The sequence below is a fragment of the Rosa rugosa genome, chromosome 7 (genome assembly GCF_958449725.1).
Source record: "Rosa rugosa chromosome 7, drRosRugo1.1, whole genome shotgun sequence".
Lineage (NCBI taxonomy): Eukaryota > Viridiplantae > Streptophyta > Magnoliopsida > Rosales > Rosaceae > Rosa > Rosa rugosa.
This window is the reverse complement of record NC_084826.1, coordinates 7,232,237-7,255,076: the sequence shown is the minus strand read 5'-3', so window position 1 is coordinate 7,255,076 and position 22,840 is coordinate 7,232,237. Positions and strand designations below refer to the sequence as shown.

At 38.4% G+C, this 22,840-nt stretch overlaps 3 protein-coding genes across 4 annotated transcripts; all 3 read left to right on the top strand.

The window, feature by feature from the left end:
- Positions 1 to 559: 559 nt before the first annotated feature.
- LOC133722385 (probable LRR receptor-like serine/threonine-protein kinase At1g06840) lies at positions 560 to 7,823 on the top strand. 2 transcript variants are annotated; one of them, XM_062149278.1, is made up of 21 exons: positions 573 to 786; positions 900 to 994; positions 1,116 to 1,266; positions 1,420 to 1,491; positions 1,607 to 1,678; positions 1,977 to 2,120; positions 2,212 to 2,283; positions 2,403 to 2,474; positions 2,689 to 2,763; positions 3,043 to 3,111; positions 3,216 to 3,284; positions 3,457 to 3,528; positions 3,717 to 3,800; positions 3,962 to 4,030; positions 4,556 to 5,076; positions 5,474 to 5,632; positions 5,733 to 6,016; positions 6,461 to 6,512; positions 6,629 to 6,879; positions 6,994 to 7,128; positions 7,224 to 7,823. In XM_062149278.1, exons 2-21 carry the CDS (start codon positions 901 to 903, stop codon positions 7,563 to 7,565), a joined length of 2,859 nt encoding a protein of 952 aa, XP_062005262.1. In that variant the 5' UTR covers positions 573 to 786; position 900; the 3' UTR covers positions 7,566 to 7,823. The 2 variants fall into 2 exon arrangements, with proteins under 2 accessions (XP_062005263.1, XP_062005262.1); XM_062149279.1 differs by lacking the exon at positions 7,224 to 7,823 and having other exon boundaries at positions 560 to 786; positions 6,629 to 6,895; positions 6,994 to 7,130.
- Positions 7,824 to 7,973: 150 nt separating this feature from the next.
- On the top strand, positions 7,974 to 9,675 carry LOC133722386 (uncharacterized). Its single transcript, XM_062149280.1, has 2 exons — positions 7,974 to 9,210; positions 9,537 to 9,675. The coding sequence occupies exons 1-2, from the start codon at positions 8,109 to 8,111 to the stop codon at positions 9,563 to 9,565; spliced, it is 1,131 nt and encodes a 376-aa protein (XP_062005264.1). The 5' UTR covers positions 7,974 to 8,108; the 3' UTR covers positions 9,566 to 9,675.
- Positions 9,676 to 13,724: 4,049 nt separating this feature from the next.
- On the top strand, positions 13,725 to 15,281 carry LOC133722352 (putative zinc transporter At3g08650). The gene is made up of 2 exons (XM_062149239.1): positions 13,725 to 14,392; positions 14,899 to 15,281. The coding sequence occupies exons 1-2, from the start codon at positions 13,928 to 13,930 to the stop codon at positions 15,142 to 15,144; spliced, it is 711 nt and encodes a 236-aa protein (XP_062005223.1). The 5' UTR covers positions 13,725 to 13,927; the 3' UTR covers positions 15,145 to 15,281.
- Positions 15,282 to 22,840: the final 7,559 nt, after the last annotated feature.

Below are 22,840 nucleotides of genomic sequence, written 5' to 3'. Positions count from 1 at the left end.
TTAGAAAATGTGGATCTAGACGCTACTAACCCGAATTTGTGGGGGGGGGGGAACGATCATGTAGACGTTGAGGTAAGAGAATAATATGCAATGCAGACTTGTATGTGTCAAACTTTAAGCTCCACTTAAAGGTTGACAAATTATGCCCTAAAGTACACCTTGTCATATATCCCAATATTCTGATTGATAATGCCTACACTCAAGATTAAACAATCCAATTAATCCCACAAAGAAAAAGCTTAAACAATCTAAAATCTAGATCTCAATTTTGTTACTTAGTGTGAAAGGGAATCACTTGGAGGCATAAAATTCAAGTAAACGTGGGTTTACTAAACGAGTTTTATAAGCAAAGAACAAAGATCCAATTGGTCACCCCACCCAGAAGCACTTTAAAAAAAATGGCGGGTTTGGTTTGGTACCCTCCAAAGGGTCAAAGAAAAGTCAACTCTACCCCCCCTCCCTAAATTTCATTGTCTCACTCTCACTAACTCTCACGCCGAGAAGATTCAAAGCTGAGTAGTCAGAAAGAGACGGACAGAGAAGTAGAAGAGGCCAAGTTCCTCCATCAAGCTCTTATCTTTTCAGCTTTTACTATCAGACTAAAATAGTTTAGAAAAACTAACCTGTATAATATTATTACCAACCAAAGCCAGAGTTAGTCTCAGAGATAATAATGAAGGTCATCATCATGACGACGACCAAGTACCACAACCCTTTAAGCCTCTCACTTGAGTTCTGCAAAAACTCACGCAACTAGTCTCAAAGTCCACATCTTTAACTCAAAAGGTATCACTTTGCTTTCGAAATCTTTGAAAAGTTTCGAACTTTATGTCTTTTTTTCCTTTGTTGATTGATTGATTTGATTCTGTTGCTGAAGATTGGTTGTTTTTTATTGTTAGAATGTTGAGACTGATATTTTGGGGTTGCCTCATTGGTCTGGCTTGTTCTTGCTTCTTCCTAGTTGCGGTTGCACAAGTTACTAATCCTTCTGAAGGTGAATTTTTTATACTTGTTTGCTAAACCCAGTTTGAGTTTAACCCAATTGGTTTACTGTTACAAAAGTTTTTTGGGTTAGTTTTGGTGGGAATTGGATTATGAGTTGTGCCCATTTGCAGTGGATGCATTGAGAGCAGTGAAGGGTAGTTTGATTGATTCCGGGAAGCATTTGAGGAATTGGGACAAAGGGGATCCATGTAAAGCGAATTGGACCGGAGTTTTGTGTTTCGATGTTGTTGGGACTGATGGATACTTGCATGTCCGGGAGCTGTATGTGTTCTTGTTTCAATAACTTGTTTCGACTTGTTCAATTTAGTGTTGTTCATAAATTGGTTTTGTTAATCTAGCTGGATGTTGTTATGTAATTACTTGTTCTTAGGAGTTAAGTTAGGCTAACTAGGTAGTTTAACAAATTTGATGCAGGCAACTGCTGAGTATGAATCTCTCAGGAACTTTAGCGCCTGAGCTTGGCAAACTATCTCAACTTCTGATATTGTGAGTCATGTCATCTCGTTTGATCAGTGATTACATTGCTTAGTTGGTTCTTCCTGATTATCTTTCCAGCGATATTGCTAACCTCTTTGTCTTTTGTTTTTTACCCTTCTCGAAGAGATTTCATGTGGAATGACTTGAGTGGGACTATACCGAAGGAGATAGGAAACATTACGTCCTTGAAACTCTTGTAAGTTGAGTTCATGTTCTATTTTCAATGTATTTTCATGCATCTTTGTAATATCTCCGTCTGATTCCTCTCGTAAATCCTTTATATGCTGATTGAGACTTGTTTGATTAATATGAAATGGTAAAGCCAAGATCAATTTATGTTACTGAAAGTTCAGTACTGTGTTTAATGTTCTATAACTTTATGGCCATCTTGAAAAGGCTGTGAATTGCTGGATATTGGTCTTAGGTCTATGAATATAGATTTCTGTGATAAGGCACGAACTCTCATTAGTTTCCATGATGCATTGTGTTTGCAGGCTCTTGAATGGAAACAAACTATCGGGTTCCTTGCCTGATGAGCTTGGTTATCTTGAAAATCTAAATAGACTACAAGTTGACCAGAACCATCTTTCAGGTTCAATACCAAAATCATTTGTTAAGTTGCGCAGCGTAAGACACCTGTAAGTACATTATTAATCTCAATGTGTTTCAAGTTGGCTAGTGTTTTATATTTCAAATGTGTGAAATGGTCCTTGTATGTTCCTTTTGCAGCCATATGAATAACAACTCCTTCAGTGGCCAAATTCCATCTGAGATTTCTGAAATACCCGCTCTTCTTCATGTGTGAGTTTTCATAGCATCTTATATTATTATATAATGTCATTACCTTTTTGGGATGTTGTTCTGTATTAATGCTTGTTGATCACTGATTTCTAGTGTGTAATTGACACAAACGCTTACAGGCTCTTGGATAATAATAAGTTATCTGGAAATCTTCCACCAGAATTCTCCAACATACCAGGGTTGCGCATACTGTACGTCCTGATCCCACTCAGTGTTAATTGCTAATTTGGATTAACAACCAGGCTCTTGTTTCCTTTTACACGATCTTAATTCATGACTGTACGTAGCAATGTTTTGATCAGGATTTCAACCTACTGAATCTTCCCTTGATCGGAAATCTTAACTACAAATGCTTTATTGATGTTTCTTAAATTTTTTATTTTTTATTTTACATCTTTTGTGTAGTCAACTCGATAACAACAACTTCATGGGAACTGAGATTCCAGCTACTTATGGAAACCTTTCCAGATTGGCAAAGTTGTAAGTTTGATTATAAGTATCTTCGTCTTGTGCTCTTTCTCTTTTTCTTTTTCTTTTTCTTTTTCTCTAAATATGGATGATAAAGAGCATCGTTAATGCACTATGAGTCAGAGCTAAAGAAACAAATGACTGCTTTTATTAGGAAATTTGCAAAAATTTGGTCTTATATCCTTTTTTGCCATATTAAGAATATAGCTGATACTGCTTATCCATGTTGGATAAATTTTCTTGGATAGATTGCTTATACCTTTTTTTATCTTCCTCCTTTTGATTTGGCAGAAGTCTCAGGAACTGCAGTCTGCAGGGAGCAATTCCTGATCTTAGCCAGATACCTAACCTCAGTTATCTGTAAGTATCTTTCTGTATTAGGCATCTTTCTTGACACTATGATCCAATTATTACTCTTCTGTTTATGTTTATATCATCTAACTTTTACTGGGTTCATGTCACAGAGATCTAAGCTGGAATCATCTTGCTGGACCAATACCATCACATGGACTTTCTGACAATATGACAACAATGTATGTAAATGGCCCAAGTAAACTTGTAATTTGTTCTATTGATATATCACATTGCTTCATCCATAATTTTCAACGAAGTGAAACATGAACATTACTATATTTACTATTTGTTTGTTACTAATCAGATCTATTAAGAACTTATCCTGTTAACATGTTCTTCTGTTTATTGCAGTGATCTGTCAGATAATCATCTTAACGGATCTATTCCTGAAGGTTTCTCTCATTTTCCTCATCTTCAGAAATTGTGAGCATCAATTTACTTCGATAAACTTTAATTTCCAATTATAGAATACATGGACACATTTAATATTTAAAATACCTTTATATATGACTGTTCATCATTCAAGCTTTTTGCTCTTATGATTCTACTGGATAATTGCTACTAAGCTTCTACGCACACTGGATCTGATATTCTTATGATTTATATCACAGGTCGCTCGAAAATAATTGGTTGAACGGTTCTGTCCCTGCTATATGGAGGAACATATCCTTTAGTACAAGAGCTAGACTTTCATTGTAAATACCTTTACCAGACTGAAGCATAAATTAATTGATTTTATTTGTTTTCTTGGAGTTCCTATCAATAAATTCTTTAAAAAAAAGAAGAAAAAGTTTAATGCGGCATTTAGAGCATATGTTTAGATTGAACTTATTTATTTGTTAGCTGAATGTTGCAGTGATCTCCGGAACAATTCACTCTCTAACATATTGGGAGAGCTGAATCCTCCAGCAAATGTCACCTTGAGGTATGTTTCTAAATGCATTGACTTCTATACAGCCCCTTATTTTTAGAGTTATTTCTAATATATACTTATGTAAGTTATATAAAAACAAGGAAGAAAAGAGTACCCTGGATCTTAACGATTTTGTTATAAACTGTCTGGAGTCTGGACATTTTATTTATGTCAGTTCAGTTAAATGTCGAAAATCTTATAGATACGCAGCTTGATTGATTAGTTATAGAAATAGTGATGTGTGATGGAATCGTATGCAAATTAAGAGTATGAATGGTTAAGTTTATATACACACAATACCAAATTCTTTATTTTCTGAAATATAATCTACATGAACTGTGCTTTTGGTTTATTTTCAACTCAGCTGCCTATAACTAGAATGTTAGTCCTCCTTTCTAATGGAATCTATGGTGAATGTTATGCTTGCTTTCACGTTACATAGTGGTTAACTTTCCCATTACTTGTGTCTGATGAAAATTATCAGTTTGTCTGTACATTGTTTTACTTCTATAAATTCAAATACTTGTCTGTTATTAGGCTTGAAGGAAATCCTATTTGCGAGAATGCTAGCATAGAAAATATAAGCTCGTTCTGTCAATCTGAAGCGAGAGATGGGATCCCCGAAGATTCAATAAATTCAACTCAACAGATGACCTGCCTTATTCAAGCATGTCCGGTGGATGATTTCTATGAATATGTTCCATCTTCCCCTGTGCCATGCTTTTGTGCATCACCTATTATAGTTGAATATCGTCTGAAAAGCCCGAGCTTTTCTTACTTTCCTCCATATATACAGCAGTTTGAAGAGTATTTAACTAGGTCTCTAAAATTGGAGATTTACCAGTTATCAATTAGTTCCTTCGTCTGGGAAAAAGGGCCTCGTTTAGGGATGCAGTTGAAGTTCTTCCCTGTGTATGGTGCTTCACACTTGCATAATTTAAATGCAAGTGAGGTTCTGCGAATTAGAGGCATCTTTACATCATGGGAATTTCCTCAGAATGATTTCTTTGGACCATATGAGCTACTCGACTTCAAACTGCTGGGACCTTATTCAAATAGTATGTATTTTACCTGAACATCTTTTTCAAGTCATGTGATTTTTGTGTATAAGTTGTGAAATGATGCTGTATTTGCTATATGCTCTTCTGCCAACACCTGCATGACTTAAAAAGCACACAGTATTTGTAATCATTGCATAAAAAATTCATTTTATACCAGTTAGTGACAGTTTTTTAGCTAGTGGGCTAGTATTGTTTTTCAAAATCGTTGACAATATTTCTATGTTGCTAAGAAATATTTGATACCCGTGCACACTCAGCATTGTACTTTTTAGGAAATTAGCTGTTTTAAGTTATTTTGATTGCATTTTATAACTCATCCGAATCCTATTTTCGTTTTAGAATGAGTAGTAGTTTCTTATTCTTGGTGGATTAAATTTTTCTTTCGTTGTTATAGTGATTGTTAAGAGACAAAAGACGGGCATCAGTAAGGGTGTATTAGCAGTTGTTATAATAGGGGCCATTGCTTCTGTTGTCAGTATATCTGCAACAGTCATGCTTCTGTTCACAAGATGCACCAGAAACCGATACACACCACCTTCAAGGAGACACTCATGTAAGTGCTGAATAGTAATTAAATGGTACTAAATATTTAGATACTATCATGTCTGAATATCATCCTAGAGAGTGGTATGAAGCCTTATCTTTCTTTTCAGCGTCGAAGATTTCTTTGAGAATTGATGGTGTAAAGGCGTTCACTTTCAAAGAAATGACACTAGCCACCAGGAACTTTGATAGTGCAACTCAACTTGGACGAGGAGGCTATGGGAAAGTTTATAAAGGTATCTTATCTGATAACACAGCTGTAGCCATAAAACGTGCAGAAGAAGGATCCCTACAGGGTGAAAAAGAATTCTTGACCGAGATAGAATTGTTATCAAGGCTACACCATCGAAACTTAGTCGCTTTGGTAGGATACTGTGAAGAAGAAGGGGAGCAGGTATGGAGCTTGCAGTCTTGAACACTTAATCATTGCTTGCAACTTGCAACTTATTTTCTAAATCTCTAAATCATAAGTTGGTGAAATAAGCACAAATAAATCCAAAGAGTCTCATGTTGTTTTGTTTGGCAATTGCGTGAACACTTTGCCCATTACAGATTCATATCTTACTTCCTTCTCATTCTGAACAAAGGCAATTTAGTCTGAACTTTATCAGTTGGAAGTTGAACTCATAAATGGATTTACTTTACTGTTTCGCCTAGTGACTCTTCACTGCATAATCTTTAATTGCATGAATGTAAGAAGTTGGAGTTTCAGCATGCACTACATAAAGTTGTTCCTATGCAACATAAATGTGTGGCATGCTGGTATCATTGAATGCTTCAATGTATTAGGACCACATGAAATTTCATTAATTGAATTATGTTATTGCTGCTCCTGCAGATGTTGGTTTATGAGTTCATGCCTAATGGTACCTTACGTGACTGGCTTTCTGGTATGGACTTTCCAACATTTGAAGTTAATTTTTTAAGCGGCTCCTCCCATACCATGCCTTTCTGGCTGGAGTTTCACCTAGCTAATTCTGTTTACTTATTGTGATACGAGTCACAGATAAAACCAAGGGAAGCCTGGACTTCAGTATGAGATTACGTATTGCATTGGGTTCAGCCAAAGGAATTCTTTATCTCCATACCGAGGCAAATCCTCCTATATTCCACCGAGATATTAAAGCCACAAATATACTTTTGGACTCCAACTATATCGCTAAGGTGGCCGATTTTGGACTCTCACGACTAGCACCTGTCCAGAATGATGAAGGGACTGGCCCTGCATACGTATCTACAGTCGTGAGAGGAACACCGGTATATGTTTAATTCGGTAAAGTTTATAAGACTGGCTTAGAAACATAATAAAAGTTACATCTTAACTGAATTTGTTTCTTTCATAACTCTAGTACTTTGGGATCATACTTGCAGGGCTACCTGGATCCAGAGTATTTCTTGACCAGTAAGTTAACAGACAAAAGCGATGTCTATAGCCTTGGAATTGTGTTTCTGGAGCTCTTGACTGGTGTGCTGCCAATATCACATGGCAAAAACATTGTTCGCGAGGTACCTATCATAACATTAAAACAGAAATTTTGTTTCTTTTAATTTCATCAGCAGTTAAGGGTACAAATAATAATGAAGTTATTTTTGTTTTGTAGGTGAATATGGCTCATCAGTCAGGCTTGATGTTCTCCATTATAGATAGCAGAATGGGTTCGTATCCATCTGAATGTGTTCAGAGGTTTGTAGCTTTGGCCCTCAGATGTTGCCATGATAAACAAGACGACCGGCCATCAATGTTGGATGTGGTGAGGGAGCTCGAGAACATAATCAAACTTATGCCGGGAGCTGAAACAATGTTTTCACCATCTGGTTCCTCATACACTGAAAAATCATTAACTTCATCATCGACTTTTACTGGGGACCTATATATGTCCTCCTCCAACGTGGAAGGAAGTGATCTAATCAGTGGTGTAATCCCTACCATCTCGCCTCGGTGACAGCCTGAGGAGTTGGAGTTCATTTACCTTCTTTGGTTTTAAATAGGAAGAAAAATAGCATCTCCTGCTAATTTCAGAGTGTAAAATGATCTCGGTTTTGGTCTGCAAAATGGTGAATAATGGTGAAGGGTACATACTACATAGATAGTGTCTGTAATCTTATTGATGTAACAGAACAATTAAACAAAGATGGCGGTGATCTCTGTAAAGTTGTTGCTAACAATTACTAATCAAATGTTATTAGAAGCTGCTGAATTATGGATTATGCCCATACTTTTCCCTAGTTTAGGGATTCCTTGTTTTAAGGAGTTGTGTTGTTTACCTTTTCCCTAGTTTAGGGATTCCTTGTTTTAAGGAGTTGTTGTCTTTAGTTTGTGGTTTTCAGCCACTATATATAGTCGTGTACATGTTTGGTAAGAAAACATATATACAAAAAACACCAACATTCAAATTTCAACATGGTATCAGAGCAGAAATTCTCATAGGACCTGCATCTGTATTGTTCTTTCAAGATTCTCGTGTTCCTTTATCATTCTCATTAAGATGACAGAAGGAGAAGGTTCTCTCGTTGCAAAGACAGAAAGCCCAGATGGGAATCCAAATCAGCGTCTGTGCTCAATGCTTCTAAATGAGTTCAACTACCTTCCTTGGTCAAGAGCCATCACTCTAGCTCTTGGTGGAAGATCAAAGCTCAGTTTCATCAGCGACAAAAACAACATCCCAGATGCCTCATCAGCTGAATACGAAAGTTGGTTATCCAAAGACCAACTGGTTATGTCATGGCTTCTTAATTCAATGGAGCCAAAACTTGCTGAAATCTTCAGCTATTCAGAATCATCTCGACATCTTTGGGTTGCTGTCAAAGATATGTATGGCAACCTAAACAATGCAGCAAGAGTGTTCCAACTCAAAAAGGATCTTGCAGGGATTCAACAAGGTAATCTCTCATTTGTTCAACATCTTGGGAACTTAAAAGCCAAGTGGAATGAACTTGATATGTATAGACCTCACACCACTGATGCCACCATATTGCGGAAAAGAGCTGAAGAAGATAAAGTGTTCCAACTGCTTGCAAGTCTGGGATCTGAATATGAAGATCTCAAAAGCCATCTTTTGATGAGCCCTGAGCTTCCTTCATTCACAACAGTATGCAACTCCATTCAACGTGAAGAAGTGCGTAAAAAGGTGATGAATGTAGACACTAGTGCTGGAGGGTCAGAAGCTAGAGCATTTGCTGTAAACAAAAGTGTCACAAGCGACAGAACATACAAGGGCAAGAGGCCAGATCTGAAGTGCACACATTGTGAACGCATTGGACGAACTGGTATAGGCCACACAAGAGAGAGATGTTGGATATTGCATCCAGAACTGAAACCTAAGTTCAATGAGGAACAGAAGAATCAAAGAGGCAGCATTCAGAGAACCTCTTACATCTCTAATTCAAAGGCAAACTTCAGCAACACTTCTGAAGATATTATGAACTTCACGTCCAATCCAATAACTCTCATAAATGAGTTTGCTACATATCTTCAAAAGAAGCAAGGCAGTTTAGACAGCAATGAAAATGGAAGCACAACTGCTATGCTTGGAAAGTTTGCTGGTTTTCTGGCAAAATCAAATATGGCTTCTTCAAAGGATATACCAGGTATTATTTGTGCCATTTCCACTGCTTTGGATGTCAGTAAGAATCATGATTTTTGGATAGTGGATTCAGGTGCCTCTGATCACATGACAAATAATTATTCCATATTACATGATTTTGAAACCTTGTCAAAATCTTCACATGTCTCAATTGCAAATGGTAACAATGTTCCCATCTTAGGAAAAGGAAAATTAAAGCTTTTTTCAGATAGCGTTGAGTCATTTGCATTATTTGTACCCTCTTTTCCATTCCAACTCCTATCTGTAGGAAGGTTAACAAACTTGTTGGATTGTCTAGCTATTTTCTCTCCTTACAATGTTGTGTTTCAGGATCGAGTGTCCAAGAAGAAGATTGGTGAAGGGTTCTTTCTAAATGGCTTGTACTACATATCAACTTCATCAAGTTTTTCAAAGTGTTTTCTAACAGAGTCCAAATCTGCAACACAACAAAAATTGTGGCATAAACGCCTAGCTCATCCATCCTTTCATGTTTTGTCAATGTTGTTCCCTAGTTTTTGTAAAGTCTCCCATGAATGTGAGACATGTCATATGTCAAAGTTTACTAGATTGCCTTTTCAAATCTCTCAATCTAGAGCAACTCAGCCTTTTGAGATTGTACATTCTGACGTATGGGGACCAGCATCCCTAGAATCATTTGATGGCTATAGGTTTTATGTCACCTTTATTGATGATTTCACTCGAACCACTTTTGTGTATCTTTTGAAATTCAAGAGTGAAGTCTTCAAGTGTTTCCAAGATTTTCATAACCTTGTCACAAATCATTTTTCCTCTAAAATTTGCATTCTAAGGTCAGACAATGGCACTGAATACACATCCAAAAGCATGACTGATTATCTCAGTGCTCAAGGGATTATTCATCAAACTAGTTGTGTTGGAACACCACAACAAAATGGCATTGCAGAACGCAAAAATAGAGATTTACTTGAGAAGGCTAGGGCCATAATGCTTCAAACAAATGTTCCAAAAAAATTCTGGTCTCAAGGAATTCAAACTGCAGCTTACATTATAAACAGATTGCCTAGCAGTGTGTTAAATTTCAAATCTCCATTTGAAGTTCTAAAAGGTCGAAAAGTTGACATAGCACACCTTCGAGTATTTGGTTGTACGTGTTTTGTACATATTCAATCAAATCATCGGGATAAGTTTGATCCCAGAGCTGTCAAATGTGTGTTCCTAGGGTACGCATCTACCCAAAAGGGCTACAAGTGTTACAATTCAAAGACCAGAAAAATATTTGTTTCAAGGGATGTTCGTTTTGATGAGTCTGACTCTTTCTTTCAGTTATCTGATAATGAACCTCAGGGGGAGCATATTTGTGAGTTGTTTCCCATACCAATTCCTGCTGAAGTTGCAGTAGACACTCCTAGTTCACAACAACCAGTTCAACAATTTGTGGATACTGAAGAGGTACATGCAGACTCTGACACTCAAGATCATCAACAAGAGGTGGCACCAAACACGTCTCAACCTCGAAGAAACCCACCAAGGGTGAGACATCAACCAACAAGACTTCAGGAATATGAGACTTACACACCACGTTATCCTCTTGCTCAAATTGCTCACTCCACCAGTACCTCCTCTCCTCACAATGCATTCCTCATCAAGATTTCCAAAGAAACCGAACCAAGGAACTTTGAAGAAGCAAATCAATCATCAGTTTGGAAGAAAGCTATGCATGATGAACTCAAAGCTCTTGATGACAATAGAACCTGGAGTATAGTCAAGCTTCCCAAAGGGCAGAAAATTGTAGGGGCAAGATGGATTTACAAAATCAAGTTCCACTCTGATGGTTCAATTGAGCGACATAAGGCAAGGTTAGTAGCTCGTGGCTTCACTCAAACCTTTGCTGTTGATTATAAGGAGACTTTTGCTCCGGTTGCTAAAATGAACACAGTACGAGTTTTGTTATCTGTTGCTGTGAATTGTGGCTGGTCTCTATACCAAATGGACGTCAAGAATGCCTTTTTGCATGGGGATTTAGAAGAAGATGTGTATATGAGATTACCTCCTGGACATCCACGTGAAAGTGAAGCTGGAATGGTGTGCAAACTTCACAAGGCCTTGTATGGTTTGAAACAATCCCCACGTGCTTGGTATTCCAAACTGAGTTCGGTTCTTTTTGCCTCAAGCTTCAAGCGAAGTCATGCAGACTCCTCCCTGTTTGTTCGAAATGGCAAGGCTGGGAAGTTGGTTGTTCTAGTGTATGTGGATGATTTAATCATCACTGGAGACAATATGGATGAGATTAAGTCTCTCAAGTCAGCCTTGCACAATGCCTTTGCCATCAAAGATCTTGGACCATTGAAGTACTTTCTTGGAATTGAAATGGATCACTCCTCAAATGGTATGTTCTTAAATCAACGCAAATATGTTGTTGATCTTCTTGATGAGGCAGGAATGAAGGATAGTAAGCCTGCTCGCACTCCTCTTAATAGTAGACTTAAAATAGATGTTGACGGAGAACCTCTCTCAAATATTTGTGTTTATCAACGCCTTGTGGGTAAGCTCATTTATCTCACCATTACAAGACCAGACCTCACTTATGCTGTGAGTTTGGTCAGTCAATTCATGCACTCTCCTACCACTCATCATCTACAGATTGTCAAGAGGATTCTTCGCTACTTAAAGGGCACAGTTGATCGAGGAATTGTTATGAAGAACAATGGCCACTTCAACCTTGTGGGCTACTCAGACTCTGACTGGGCAGGAAATGCCATTGATCGAAAGTCCACAACTGGGTATTGTACTTTCATTGGAGGCAACCTCGTTACTTGGAAAAGTAAGAAACAAACTGTGGTTGCTCGTTCTAGTGCCGAAGCTGAGTATCGTGCAATGGCATCCACAGCTTGTGAACTCATATGGTTAAAGACATTGTTGGGTGACTTGGGCATTGTGTGCACTGCGCCTATATCTCTACATTGTGACAACCAGGCTGCCATGCATATCGCAGCCAATCCAGTCTTCCATGAGCGCACCAAACATATTGAAGTTGATTGTCACTTTGTTCGAGATCAGGTTCAGTCTAAACTTATTGAAACAGTGTACACACGATCATGTGATCAACTAGCAGATATTTTTACCAAGATTCTTGCTTCCGCTCAGTTTGAACGTCTGCTTTCCAAGCTTGGCTCAAGGGACTCCCTTGATCCAGCTTGAGGGGGAGTATTAGAAGCTGCTGAATTATGGATTATGCCCATACTTTTCCCTAGTTTAGGGATTCCTTGTTTTAAGGAGTTGTGTTGTTTACCTTTTCCCTAGTTTAGGGATTCCTTGTTTTAAGGAGTTGTTGTCTTTAGTTTGTGGTTTTCAGCCACTATATATAGTCGTGTACATGTTTGGTAAGAAAACATATATACAAAAAACACCAACATTCAAATTTCAACAAATGTGCATCTCTTAGTGTTTGTTTTGCATACCAATGGTTAAGAAAAGAAGACTGTATGGTCTATTAACTGGTAGCAAATAGAACAAGAGAAAGGTGGTATCCACTAGTTTTGGTTTTCCTATGAACCAGAGATACGCATTTTTGAGTTGGATACCCGAGTGGATTGCACTAGGCAACTCTTGTTTGCACTCCAACTATGCCTTTAATTTTCTCCATTTGTTTGATTGTCTCTGTCATCCATCGTTCAAAGTGGAAACGAATAATGTAGGAAACATTACAAAACTGCCAGTACTCCTAGGTGCTTAAGAAAAGTGGCCAACAAGTCCATACTAGTCTCTCCATTATACATTTGTATCAGTACCTTCATTATTCTCTTGAATCTCTTGTATTAGTTTTTGGTAACGGTAAAACTAGTCATTTAGGTTTATGATTATGAGTATTTTTTTTATAACACAAAATGTAACTTTCAGGAGCTCGCATTATTATTAATATTTTCTTTCTTTCATGTTGATTTTTTTTGAAATGATAATTTTGAATACGGTAAAACTAGTCATTTAGGTTCATAACCATGGATGAGCCCCAAAAACAATAAAAAAGAATATGCTTGAGGGATATCACCGAATCGAGGGTAATTTGACCATTAATCTAATAATATTACCGGAAAGGGAAAGCCTAAACCGAAAAACATCCCATATCCTTTCCATTTTTGCGGAGTCACCGGTTTTGTGCCAAAAACAATGTGCTGACTCACAGTGTTAAATTAAATTAAAATTAAAGTCCCACCATTATTATTTTAAAATTTTTGTTGTCAATAAAATTGCACCAAAAAAGTCCAAAGGACCCGACTTTACTCCAACATCGTCAAATACTCAAATTGATTTTGATCCATAATCGATCGTTTTATCTGCGTTGCATCCCCGTGGAATTTCGATCGTAGTTTAATTCACTTTAATTCTTATCGTAGTTTCAGAATTTCGATCGTAAATCACTAAATTGGATATTGTACATCAAATTCTATGGGAATGTGGCAATTGTTTTGTTGGAAAAGCCAGAGTTTTACAATATCCATTTATGGGGAATGTTCAACTGTTACTATATTACTGATGTAAGTAGTACCTCTTTTGAAATTGGCAGGGGGACACCAGGGCACATCAAACCACGAGGGGTGGCTTCGAACTGGAGAAGTGGCCTTGGATGGTTTGATAGAGCGCGGCATATCTGATAGCATCCAAGAGAAGAATTAATATAGCGTGTACCTCCCAAAATTATGAAACTGAAGTTGTGATCTGGTTAGTGACATATTACGAGTGAAAAAATGAAGTCTGCTTGTAGGAAAGCTGTGTTGTTTTCACTGCTCTGCGTGGTTCTATTTGGGTATGCTACAGCCGAGTCTGAAGAAGAGGTTTCACGGAAGTTGATATCTGCTCCGCACAAGAATGTGAGAACTAATGTTATTGATGGCACTGGTAATGAGAATACCTTAGGTTTTGAGGATATAAATAACGGGATCGGTGAGACAAAGGGCGGGAACAGCAAAGTCTCAATCTCCACTGTTGCATTATTTACGCTGGCAATGGCTGCTGCCACTGGTTTAGGTGCAGTGCCATTCTTCTTTGTGGAGCTTGATCCACAATGGGCTGGACTCTGCAATGGAATGGCTGCTGGTGTAATTTTGGCTGCAAGCTTTGATCTTATACAGGAAGGGCAAGGTCATGGAGCAGGGAATTGGGTGGTCTTTGGGATTCTAGCTGGGGGAATTTTTATTTTGCTTTGCAAGAAGGTATTGGCTTTTTCTTATCTTCTGTTTTTACATATCTGCCCCGTCCTTGATACTTAGTTGGTGCTTATTCCCATTTGTGATTTGTGATTTTGATTTTTGCTTTTTATCTAAACAACATCGTCATTACATCTTGCAGAGAGATTTGTTATCCTCTTTTAGTCCATACATGCGTATTAACTGGTAGTATAATCTAGTTATAATGAGAACATAGGCTTTCTAGGTGACAACTGTGATATCTCAATATTTGCTTGTCCAGAAAAGTCCATTGGCATGCCATTTCATGAATTATTTCATTTCTTTATGAGAGGACATACAGGTTGAAAATGATACGATGTTCCAAGCTTTTAAGTACAAATCCTATAAGTTTGTGAACTAACAAAATAATACCCATGTAAATATATCTGCTTGTTTGTAGCTGTTCTAGTTCTGGTATTTACTTGTACATGGTGCCAGTATATATCATGTTCCAATTATGCATGGCTTTACATCATTACATCTGGTTTCAGTTTCTCGAACAATATGGAGAGGTTAGTATGTTGGACATTAAAGGTGCAGATGCAACTAAAGTAGTTCTTGTGATTGGAATAATGACTCTTCATTCATTTGGGGAGGGCTCTGGTGTTGGGGTTTCCTTTGCTGGTTCAAAGGGTTTCTCTCAGGGCCTTTTGGTAACTTTTGGCTATTGCTGTTCACAATATACCAGAAGGATTAGCTGTAAGGATTATATGATCAACATGAGAAGCTTCGTTTGATATCCTTTAGAAAAATAGAAAATATATGCTTTTTTTCTTTCTCTCTTTTGGACTGAAAAAGAAAATGACAGCTCTCATTTGACAATTCCAATTTCCAGATGTTCTTCAAAGTACAAAAGCATCTACCTCACCAAAACCCTACACAATCTGAGCTGTGTACAACTATTTAAATCCACTAAAGTTTTGGGGTTGTTCAGATTTCAGAATCCCCAGATGGTTCTTGTTAAGTATAAAAGTGTGATTTTCCAACTCAAGTTAGATATATGTGCTTTAGTATAAATACATGTACTTGATACTCTATCAATACAATTGAAGCCTTGGATTCTATCTTGTTCTTCAGCTTTCTCTCTATTTTTCCTGCTTTTCTCTATTTTTCATAAAACTCTGACATGGTATCAGAGCCAAGTTCGATTGGGATGGGAAATCCGTGCCGGCGACCTAGTTGTTCAAGAAATTCATATTCTCAGTCTCTATTCTGCTTAATTATGATTCAAGCATATCAGAAGTGGGATTCAAGCTTTTTCAGATAAGTTCATCTTCGTGGATCTGGTTTGGGATTTTGTTAAGATTGTTGAGATTTGTTGATAATTTCTACATCGAAGCTTTGGATTTGTGTTTTGAGCACTCTATTACTGATTGAAACAAGTTATTCCTGGAGATTTGTTAAAGGTTGAAGAAAAGTGAAAAACCGGCCTAGAATTCTAGACGTTCAGACTATCATCAAGGACACCAGTCAAGATTAGTGAAATTTGATGATTCTTGCAAATATTAAGTGAATAATGGTGGAAATTTGATTGAAGAAGACTGGGCCGGAAGCCCGGAACTGTCTTGAAATTCTGGGATAATTCTCTTTGATTCTGCATTTGGGTATTTTTGTGTGAGATGAGTATATGTTGATTTTGGATTCCCATTGAAGAACTCTACTAAGATATTACGAAGTTTGCTGCCAATTATTGAAGGTTGTTGAGTTTTGTGATGAATATTTCAGTAACTTCCATATTATAGTTACTCAGGTTTTGGAGTTGGTTGCCTCCTGCTTATATATTCAAGATAGGAATTCCTATTTTCTCTGCTTTTCTACCTTAAAGGAATCATAGTTTCAGCCTTTGCCACCTTGAATCATGTATCAGAACAATGAGCTACAGCTTTCTCTACTCTCAAATTTCAGCAATGCAATCATAGTTCTCTTGGATGACACTAATTACGTAATTTGGAGATTTATGCTCGAGTCAATGTTGGTAGGGTGTGATCTAATGGGTTACGTACATTGATGGGTCTATTCCGTGTCCTCTACAATACAAAATAACAAAAGAGGGTAGTATTAACTCAGCTCTTACACAAGAGTATAAGGCTTGGAGGAAGAATGACTCTGCTTTAATGACATTACTAGTTGGTACTTTGTCCCTTAATGCTCTTTCTTTTATGGATTAAATTATGTTTAGTCCCTGTACTATGACTTTTTTTTCGTTTCAGTCCCTGACATTCTCAATTAATCTGAAAAGTCCCTAACGTCAAAATTTCCGTCTGATTGGTCCCTCCCGCGTCAAATTAGGAGTTGGCCTTAGGTGAAATGTCCAATATACCCCTATGTTATTTCTTTTTCCTTTTTAATTTCTTTTTCTCCTTTTTTTTTTCCTTTTTAATTTCTTTTTTGTATTTTTCTTCTTTTTTTCTTGTTCCTTTTTAATTTCTTTTTTTCCTTTTTTTTCTTTTCGTTTTGCCCTGCTTTCTCCTTCCTCAACCCACCAATCTCATTCCGATCAAAGTCCACAACCCATCTGTTTCTCTCCCCAAATTGAAACCAAACCCAGCAAAGACCTAGCTTGGCGGTGCAGAGATGGACATCGAGCAAAAGCAAGAGGCTAGGAGCTGATCGATCACTTCTTCACCTTCTCTGAAGCCATCTCCCTCTGTTGGGATCCGCCCTCGCCTCCATCGTCGCCGACGCCATCTCCCAAACACAAGCAGATCCCAATCAGCTCGGAAATTCGCCTCTAAACCACTCATCTCTTGTTTTCACAGCCTACTTCTCTCTCTCCCACTTAAATCTCACTTTCTCTCTCCACATCAAGCCTCAATTTGGAAACTTTTCACTGAAAACTACCATTTTTTCAGACCCTGAGGTTTTTGGGTCTTGCTCAAAATGATGATTTGGATTTTGGGTCTGGTTGAAATGATGGTTTTTGATGGCCAAGTTTACCAAAACCAGAAGTGAAGAAGAAGAACAGTGATGGAAAAGAAAAATGGCCGCCGGCGTGGAGAACAATAATTGGGGTTTCGGGTCGATCTGGATTGGTTCGCTGATGTGGCGCTACCGATGCAGCAGGATATGATGGTCATTAAAAAGGAAAAAGAAAAAAGAAACAAGAAAAGAAAAAGAAAAAAAGAAATTAAAAAGGAAAAAAGAAAAATAAAAAAAGGAAAAGGAAAAAAGAAATTAAAAAGGAAAAAAAAAATTAAAAAAAAGGGTCGCCGGCGTGGAGAACAAGAATTGGGGTTTCGGGTCGATCTGGATTGGTTCGCCGATGTGGCGCTATCGATGCAGCAGGATACGATGGTCATTAAAAAGGAAAAAGAAAAAAGAAATTAAAAAGGAAAAATAAAAAATAAAAAAGCAAAAAGGAAAAATAAAAAAGAACAAAAGAAATTAAAAAGGAAAAAAAAGAAATTAAAAATGAATTTAAAAAAAAGGAGAAAAAGAAATTAAAAAGGAAAAAGAAATAACAGAGGGGTATATTGGACATTTCACCTAAGGCCAATTCTTAATTTGACGCAGGAGGGACCAATCAGACGGAAATTTTGACGTTAGGGACTTTTCAGATTAATTGAGAATGTCAGGGACTGAAACGAAAAAAAGGTCATAGTACAGGGAGTAAACATAATTTAATCATTCTTTTATTGTTGGGAGCAAAACCTCAAAAGAAGTCTGGTTTTCGCTTTATGAGAGGTATGCTAAACTTTCAAAATTCAAAGCTTTCGAGCTCCAGACCTCAATGCAGAAAATTCATAAAGGTAAAGATAGTATAGACAAGTATATGGAACGTTTTAAAACTGTCCAGGACCAACTCTCTATTGCTGGAGTTTTCATTCCTGATGAAGATATAGTGTTTCTGATCCTAAATGGATTGCCCGTTGAATATTTTTTTATTTTTTTTTTACTTTTTTTTTAGTTTAATTGTGGTACTAAAGTATCTGACAAATTACATTTAAAAAAAAAAAAAAAAAAAAAAAAAACCCCACCCCATTCCCACCCTTGATGAGGCTCGAACTCCTGACCTCTTATATATGGGGCCCGTTGAATATGCGACCATAAAGACTGTCATCAAAGCTCAACAGATGCCAATATCTCTAAGTGAGCTTCGCACAATATTATTGGATGCTGAGTCTGATATTGTTCAAGAATCAAGATCATTTGCTTTTGCTCCTGTGCTTAAGCACAAAGCACTACCATTGCCCTTTCTTACAGCCATGATTGCACAGAATGGAATTGCTAATGGGAATGCATTTATCAATCCTGCAACTTATGGTCTATCCACTGGAACTAACCATATAAATGCTTATAATGGTCGTAATGTTGTTCCTATGAGTCATATGGGTTATGTTCAGCCACCTGCATCTACTGGATTCATAATTCCTTCCTCTCAGAATATATCAATGGGTTTCTCAGGTTCTCCTGTCTCATCTACACCAGGTAGTACCAACTTTCAACAAACCAACTTTCAACATAGTTTTCAAGGTGCTACAATGATAAACAATAATGGACCTTTTGAATTGCAACATATGTTTCAGAGTACTCCAATCATAAATGGTTGTGTTGCTATGAATCAGGCACCTTATGTCATGCATTGTACTTCACCTACTGTTGGTTATGTGAATCCTTCATATCCCATGCCTCAGCCTACTATACCTCAGAAGCAAGTTGTCAATGGTGTTTCTTCTGCATGTGGGTTTATGGCTCAATATAATAATGGAAATGGTGCATACTTACAGTACCCCAATGCTCAGTACACTAATGAATCTAATGGTTCATTTACACAGCAATTTGGTACAACTTCAGACAATGGAATGACACAGGCAAATAATGTTGGAAGCTTTACTCATAGACCTATGTCACAACACAATGTGGTGCAGTCTCAGAATACAAGAACTTTCAGTGGCAACTTCAACTCAAATGCAGGCAATAATGAGTTCTCTCCATTTTCTGATGTTGTTTCTTGTTATAGTGCATAGGAAAAACCATATGTTTCAGCGGTTAATAAATTTGATCAAGTCAAGGGGAATCACAAGATAATGGATGACCAAAAGGCACAAGCTTGTGTCCCTGTTGTTGATGTTAGAGTTTTGGCTCCCAAAGCTTCTTCTGCACCTGTAAGCAATAATCCAAGCCAAGCAACCAGTGCTCCAGTTATTTCTGTATCGTCTGCAAAACCGGTACCAGAGCCTTTTGATGAATTTGTTCCATGTGGTTCTGTTTCGGGTGGTCCATTTGGCTCTGTTTTAGCTGCCCCAACTACTTCAAACAATGCTGAGATGGACTTACTTGGTTCCCTGTTATTGGCTATTGTGCCAAGTACATCTACTACTACCACATCTGAAGTTGATGGCCTTTTAAATTCTGCTCCAGTGACCACATTTATGGCAACTCCTCCAGCTACTACTATGTTGAACTGTAGGCAGGCCTCTTATCCTCTGAAGCTATGGCAATCACTGCCACTCATTAATCCTGATTGAAAGTTTGAAACCAATATTATGGGTTACTGTGTTGCTGAAGTCTTTAGGTATTTTCTAATGCAATCTGATGGTATCTTTTCTCCCATCAGCTTGAGGGAGGGTGTTAAGGATAAAAGTGTGATTTTCCAACTCAAGTTAGATATATGTGCTTTAGTATAAATACATGTACTTGATACTCTATCAATACAATTGAAGCCTTGGATTCTATCTTGTTCTTCAGCTTTCTCTCTATTTTTCCTGCTTTTCTCTATTTTTCATAAAACTGTGACAGTTCTTAGGTAATCTGGAATGTCCATTAATGCAGATAGATTTCGGATCGAGTCTTCATAAAACGATCATATCGGTGTGCATAGCTGTAGTGACATGAGCTATTCTGTTATTTAAGGATTGAAAAGACACCGGCTATTGCAAGATATTTTGAAGAGGGCGGCTGCCTTTTGTCTTGTCTTGGTGATTAGTGAAAGTGGAGCCACCTTGTGTGATTAGTAAACTTTAGAAAATGTAGATCTAGACGCTACTAACCCGAATTTGTTGGGGGGGGGGGGGGCATGTAGACGTTGAGATAAGAGAATAATATGCAATGCAGATTCAGAGAGCGTGATGAAGACAATCGTCTCTAGTATTCACGTTAACTTTATATATGTTTTGCTCTTTTTTTTTTACTTGAATTGAGAAATTAGTCGTTGGATTATCTTACAATGATTAAGTGAAAGATAATTAGACAGGAAAAAAAAACAAGTGTATGCGGGTTATTGTGTGAAGGGGGTAAATGGGCGGTTCCTCCAGCGAAGGTTCTTCATTGTCAAAGGGAGTGAGGTTATCCTCTGACGGCTCATCGGGTAGATCTTGGTAATCAAGAATGGCTAGGAAAGGGTGTTTGCATACATGGGTAGGGGTGTATTGCTCATCGCAATTAAAGCAGAGGCCTTTTGCTCGTCTCTCTCGCTGTTCCGGGTTGGAGAGATGGCGGAATGGGGGTTGTCTCTGTGGTGTGTGGGTTTGGGTATTGGTGGGTGGTGGGTGGCTGCTGTGATGTGGAAGTAATGGTCGAGAAGTGTGGAGTAGTGCTCATATATGACGCAGTCGGAATGATAAACTAGGTTTACAAGCAATAAACCTAAACAAAGGGTTCTGGAATCCACCAGAGATAAAAGAGAAAATTCTCTATTTGATTGATAATAAGATAAAAGATAGGTTCTGCAGCCGTTTAAGGTAAACAAACCCTAGGGCGACTAACAATGAAACCCTAAAACCCATGGGTAAAAACGAAAACAATCCAAAATAAACTAGAAAACCAAAATTATGGAAAATTAGAAAAACTGCGTTTTGAGGGCCTAAACGACCCTGAAAGCCCGAGAAAGCCCACACGTCGTGGCGTAGCGACGAGTTTTGTTCCTGGCGCGATTCCTTTTCCGGAAAGCTATGGCACGTTCCAATCAGACACCGAGCTATGGCGTGGCTACTAGTAACTTTTCGTTTTCCTCCTTTTGCACGATCAAGCTGCTCTTCGAATTGGACTGCTATCCGTTCTGCATCAATATAGGGTTGTGAAACAAAAGGGGAAGCTGGTGGAGATGAGTGTGGGAGGGGAGGAAGTGACCCGAAGGTGAGCTGGGCCGTGTATGGTGTGGGGCAGCCCAGAGAGGCGGTGGTGTGGCTCGAACCTGGAGTAGCTGCGTGGGTGGCGGTGGTTTGGGGTTGTCCTTGGGCCATATTGGTGAGCATGTGGTTCTGAAATGCTGCAAATTGATGTGTTAACAAGGTTTGGCTTCGGGCAATTGCTTCCAAGGTGGTATGGGGATCGTCGTTTTGAGATTGGAGGGACTCATTTTGTGATTGTAGGGTGTCTACCGCAGCTTGAAAGGTGGCTAGGCGGTCTGTTGTGATGGAAGTGGTGGCGGAAGTGGGAGGTGGTGGGGTGTGAGTGGGTGGGATGGGCGGGACTGCTCCACCGGTAACAGCCGTGGAAGGCTGTTGGACTTGGTTGCCACGCATCGGTGGCTCTGATACAGGGCCGGCCCTGACGGCTGCCGTCTGAGGCGGCTGTCTCAGGCCACCGGTTCCCAGGGGCCTCGGAAAATTTAGTTCTATATATATGTTATATAGGTATATATTTTGTTTTTGCTTCCTGTGCATGCACAAGCGTGTTGCTTCAGTGGAAGCACTGTTATTCCACTCCCTCCCTAACCAAAGTTCGAACCCTACTTCTTCCCCTTTCCCTTTTTTTGCTTTTTCAGTCAATTAATTCAATTTTTGTTGGACCCATTTCGAACCTTGCTTCCTCTTTCACCTTTTTTTTTTTTTTTAAACAGATTATTTTGTACTATTATTTGGTGCAAATATGTGTATGTACATGTGTGTCTGTGTAGAGGCCACATTTTAATCTTTTGCCTCAGACCGTTAAAATCTCAGGACCGGCCCTGCTCTGATACCAGATGGTGGATCCTATAATTAGCAAAAGGGAAAAGCAATGGAACTAAACTGGATTCATTTCCTAGATAGCTCTAAATGAGCAGTAGCCTACATATGAAGGAGTCTCCGCTTACAAGTTTCAACAGACAAATGGTACGTGGCACAGGACCGCCACTAACAGTAAGAAAACAAGTTACTGCTACTGCCTAAAGAAGACAAGAGACAAGGAGCAAGCTGCATCTGCAGCTGGTGAGCTTGGTGCTGCTGTACTATCTATGCAGGTATTACTTAGTGGGCTGTGGACGTAATTGGGCTAGGTGTGGGCTTGATCCCAACACCCACCCAGAAGCACTTTAAAAAAATGGCGGGTTTGGTACTCTCCAAAGGGTCAAAGAAAAGTCAACTCTCCCCCCTCCCTAAATTTCATTGTCTCACTCTCACTAACTCTCACGCCGAGAAGATTCAAAGCTGAGTAGTCAGAAAGAGACGCACAGAGAAGTAGGAGACCCCAAGTTCCTCCATCAAGCTCTTATCTTTTCAGCTTTTACTATCA

What these genes read in the sequence shown, in the direction of transcription:
- LOC133722385 (XM_062149278.1), top strand. Translation starts at nt 901, where the DNA reads ATGTTGAGACTGATATTTTGGGGTTGCCTCATTGGTCTGGCTTGTTCT. An exon ending in ACAAGAGCTAGACTTTCATT is followed by an intron (nt 3,801 to 3,961) that starts GTAAATACCTTT and finishes TGAATGTTGCAG; the next exon opens with TGATCTCCGGAACAATTCAC. An exon ending in GCTGGGACCTTATTCAAATA is followed by an intron (nt 5,077 to 5,473) that starts GTATGTATTTTA and finishes TCGTTGTTATAG; the next exon opens with TGATTGTTAAGAGACAAAAG.
- LOC133722386 (XM_062149280.1), top strand. Translation starts at nt 8,109, where the DNA reads ATGACAGAAGGAGAAGGTTCTCTCGTTGCAAAGACAGAAAGCCCAGAT. An exon ending in TTCTTCAAAGGATATACCAG is followed by an intron (nt 9,211 to 9,536) that starts GTATTATTTGTG and finishes GTTGTGTTTCAG; the next exon opens with GATCGAGTGTCCAAGAAGAA.
- LOC133722352 (XM_062149239.1), top strand. Translation starts at nt 13,928, where the DNA reads ATGAAGTCTGCTTGTAGGAAAGCTGTGTTGTTTTCACTGCTCTGCGTG. An exon ending in TTATTTTGCTTTGCAAGAAG is followed by an intron (nt 14,393 to 14,898) that starts GTATTGGCTTTT and finishes ATCTGGTTTCAG; the next exon opens with TTTCTCGAACAATATGGAGA.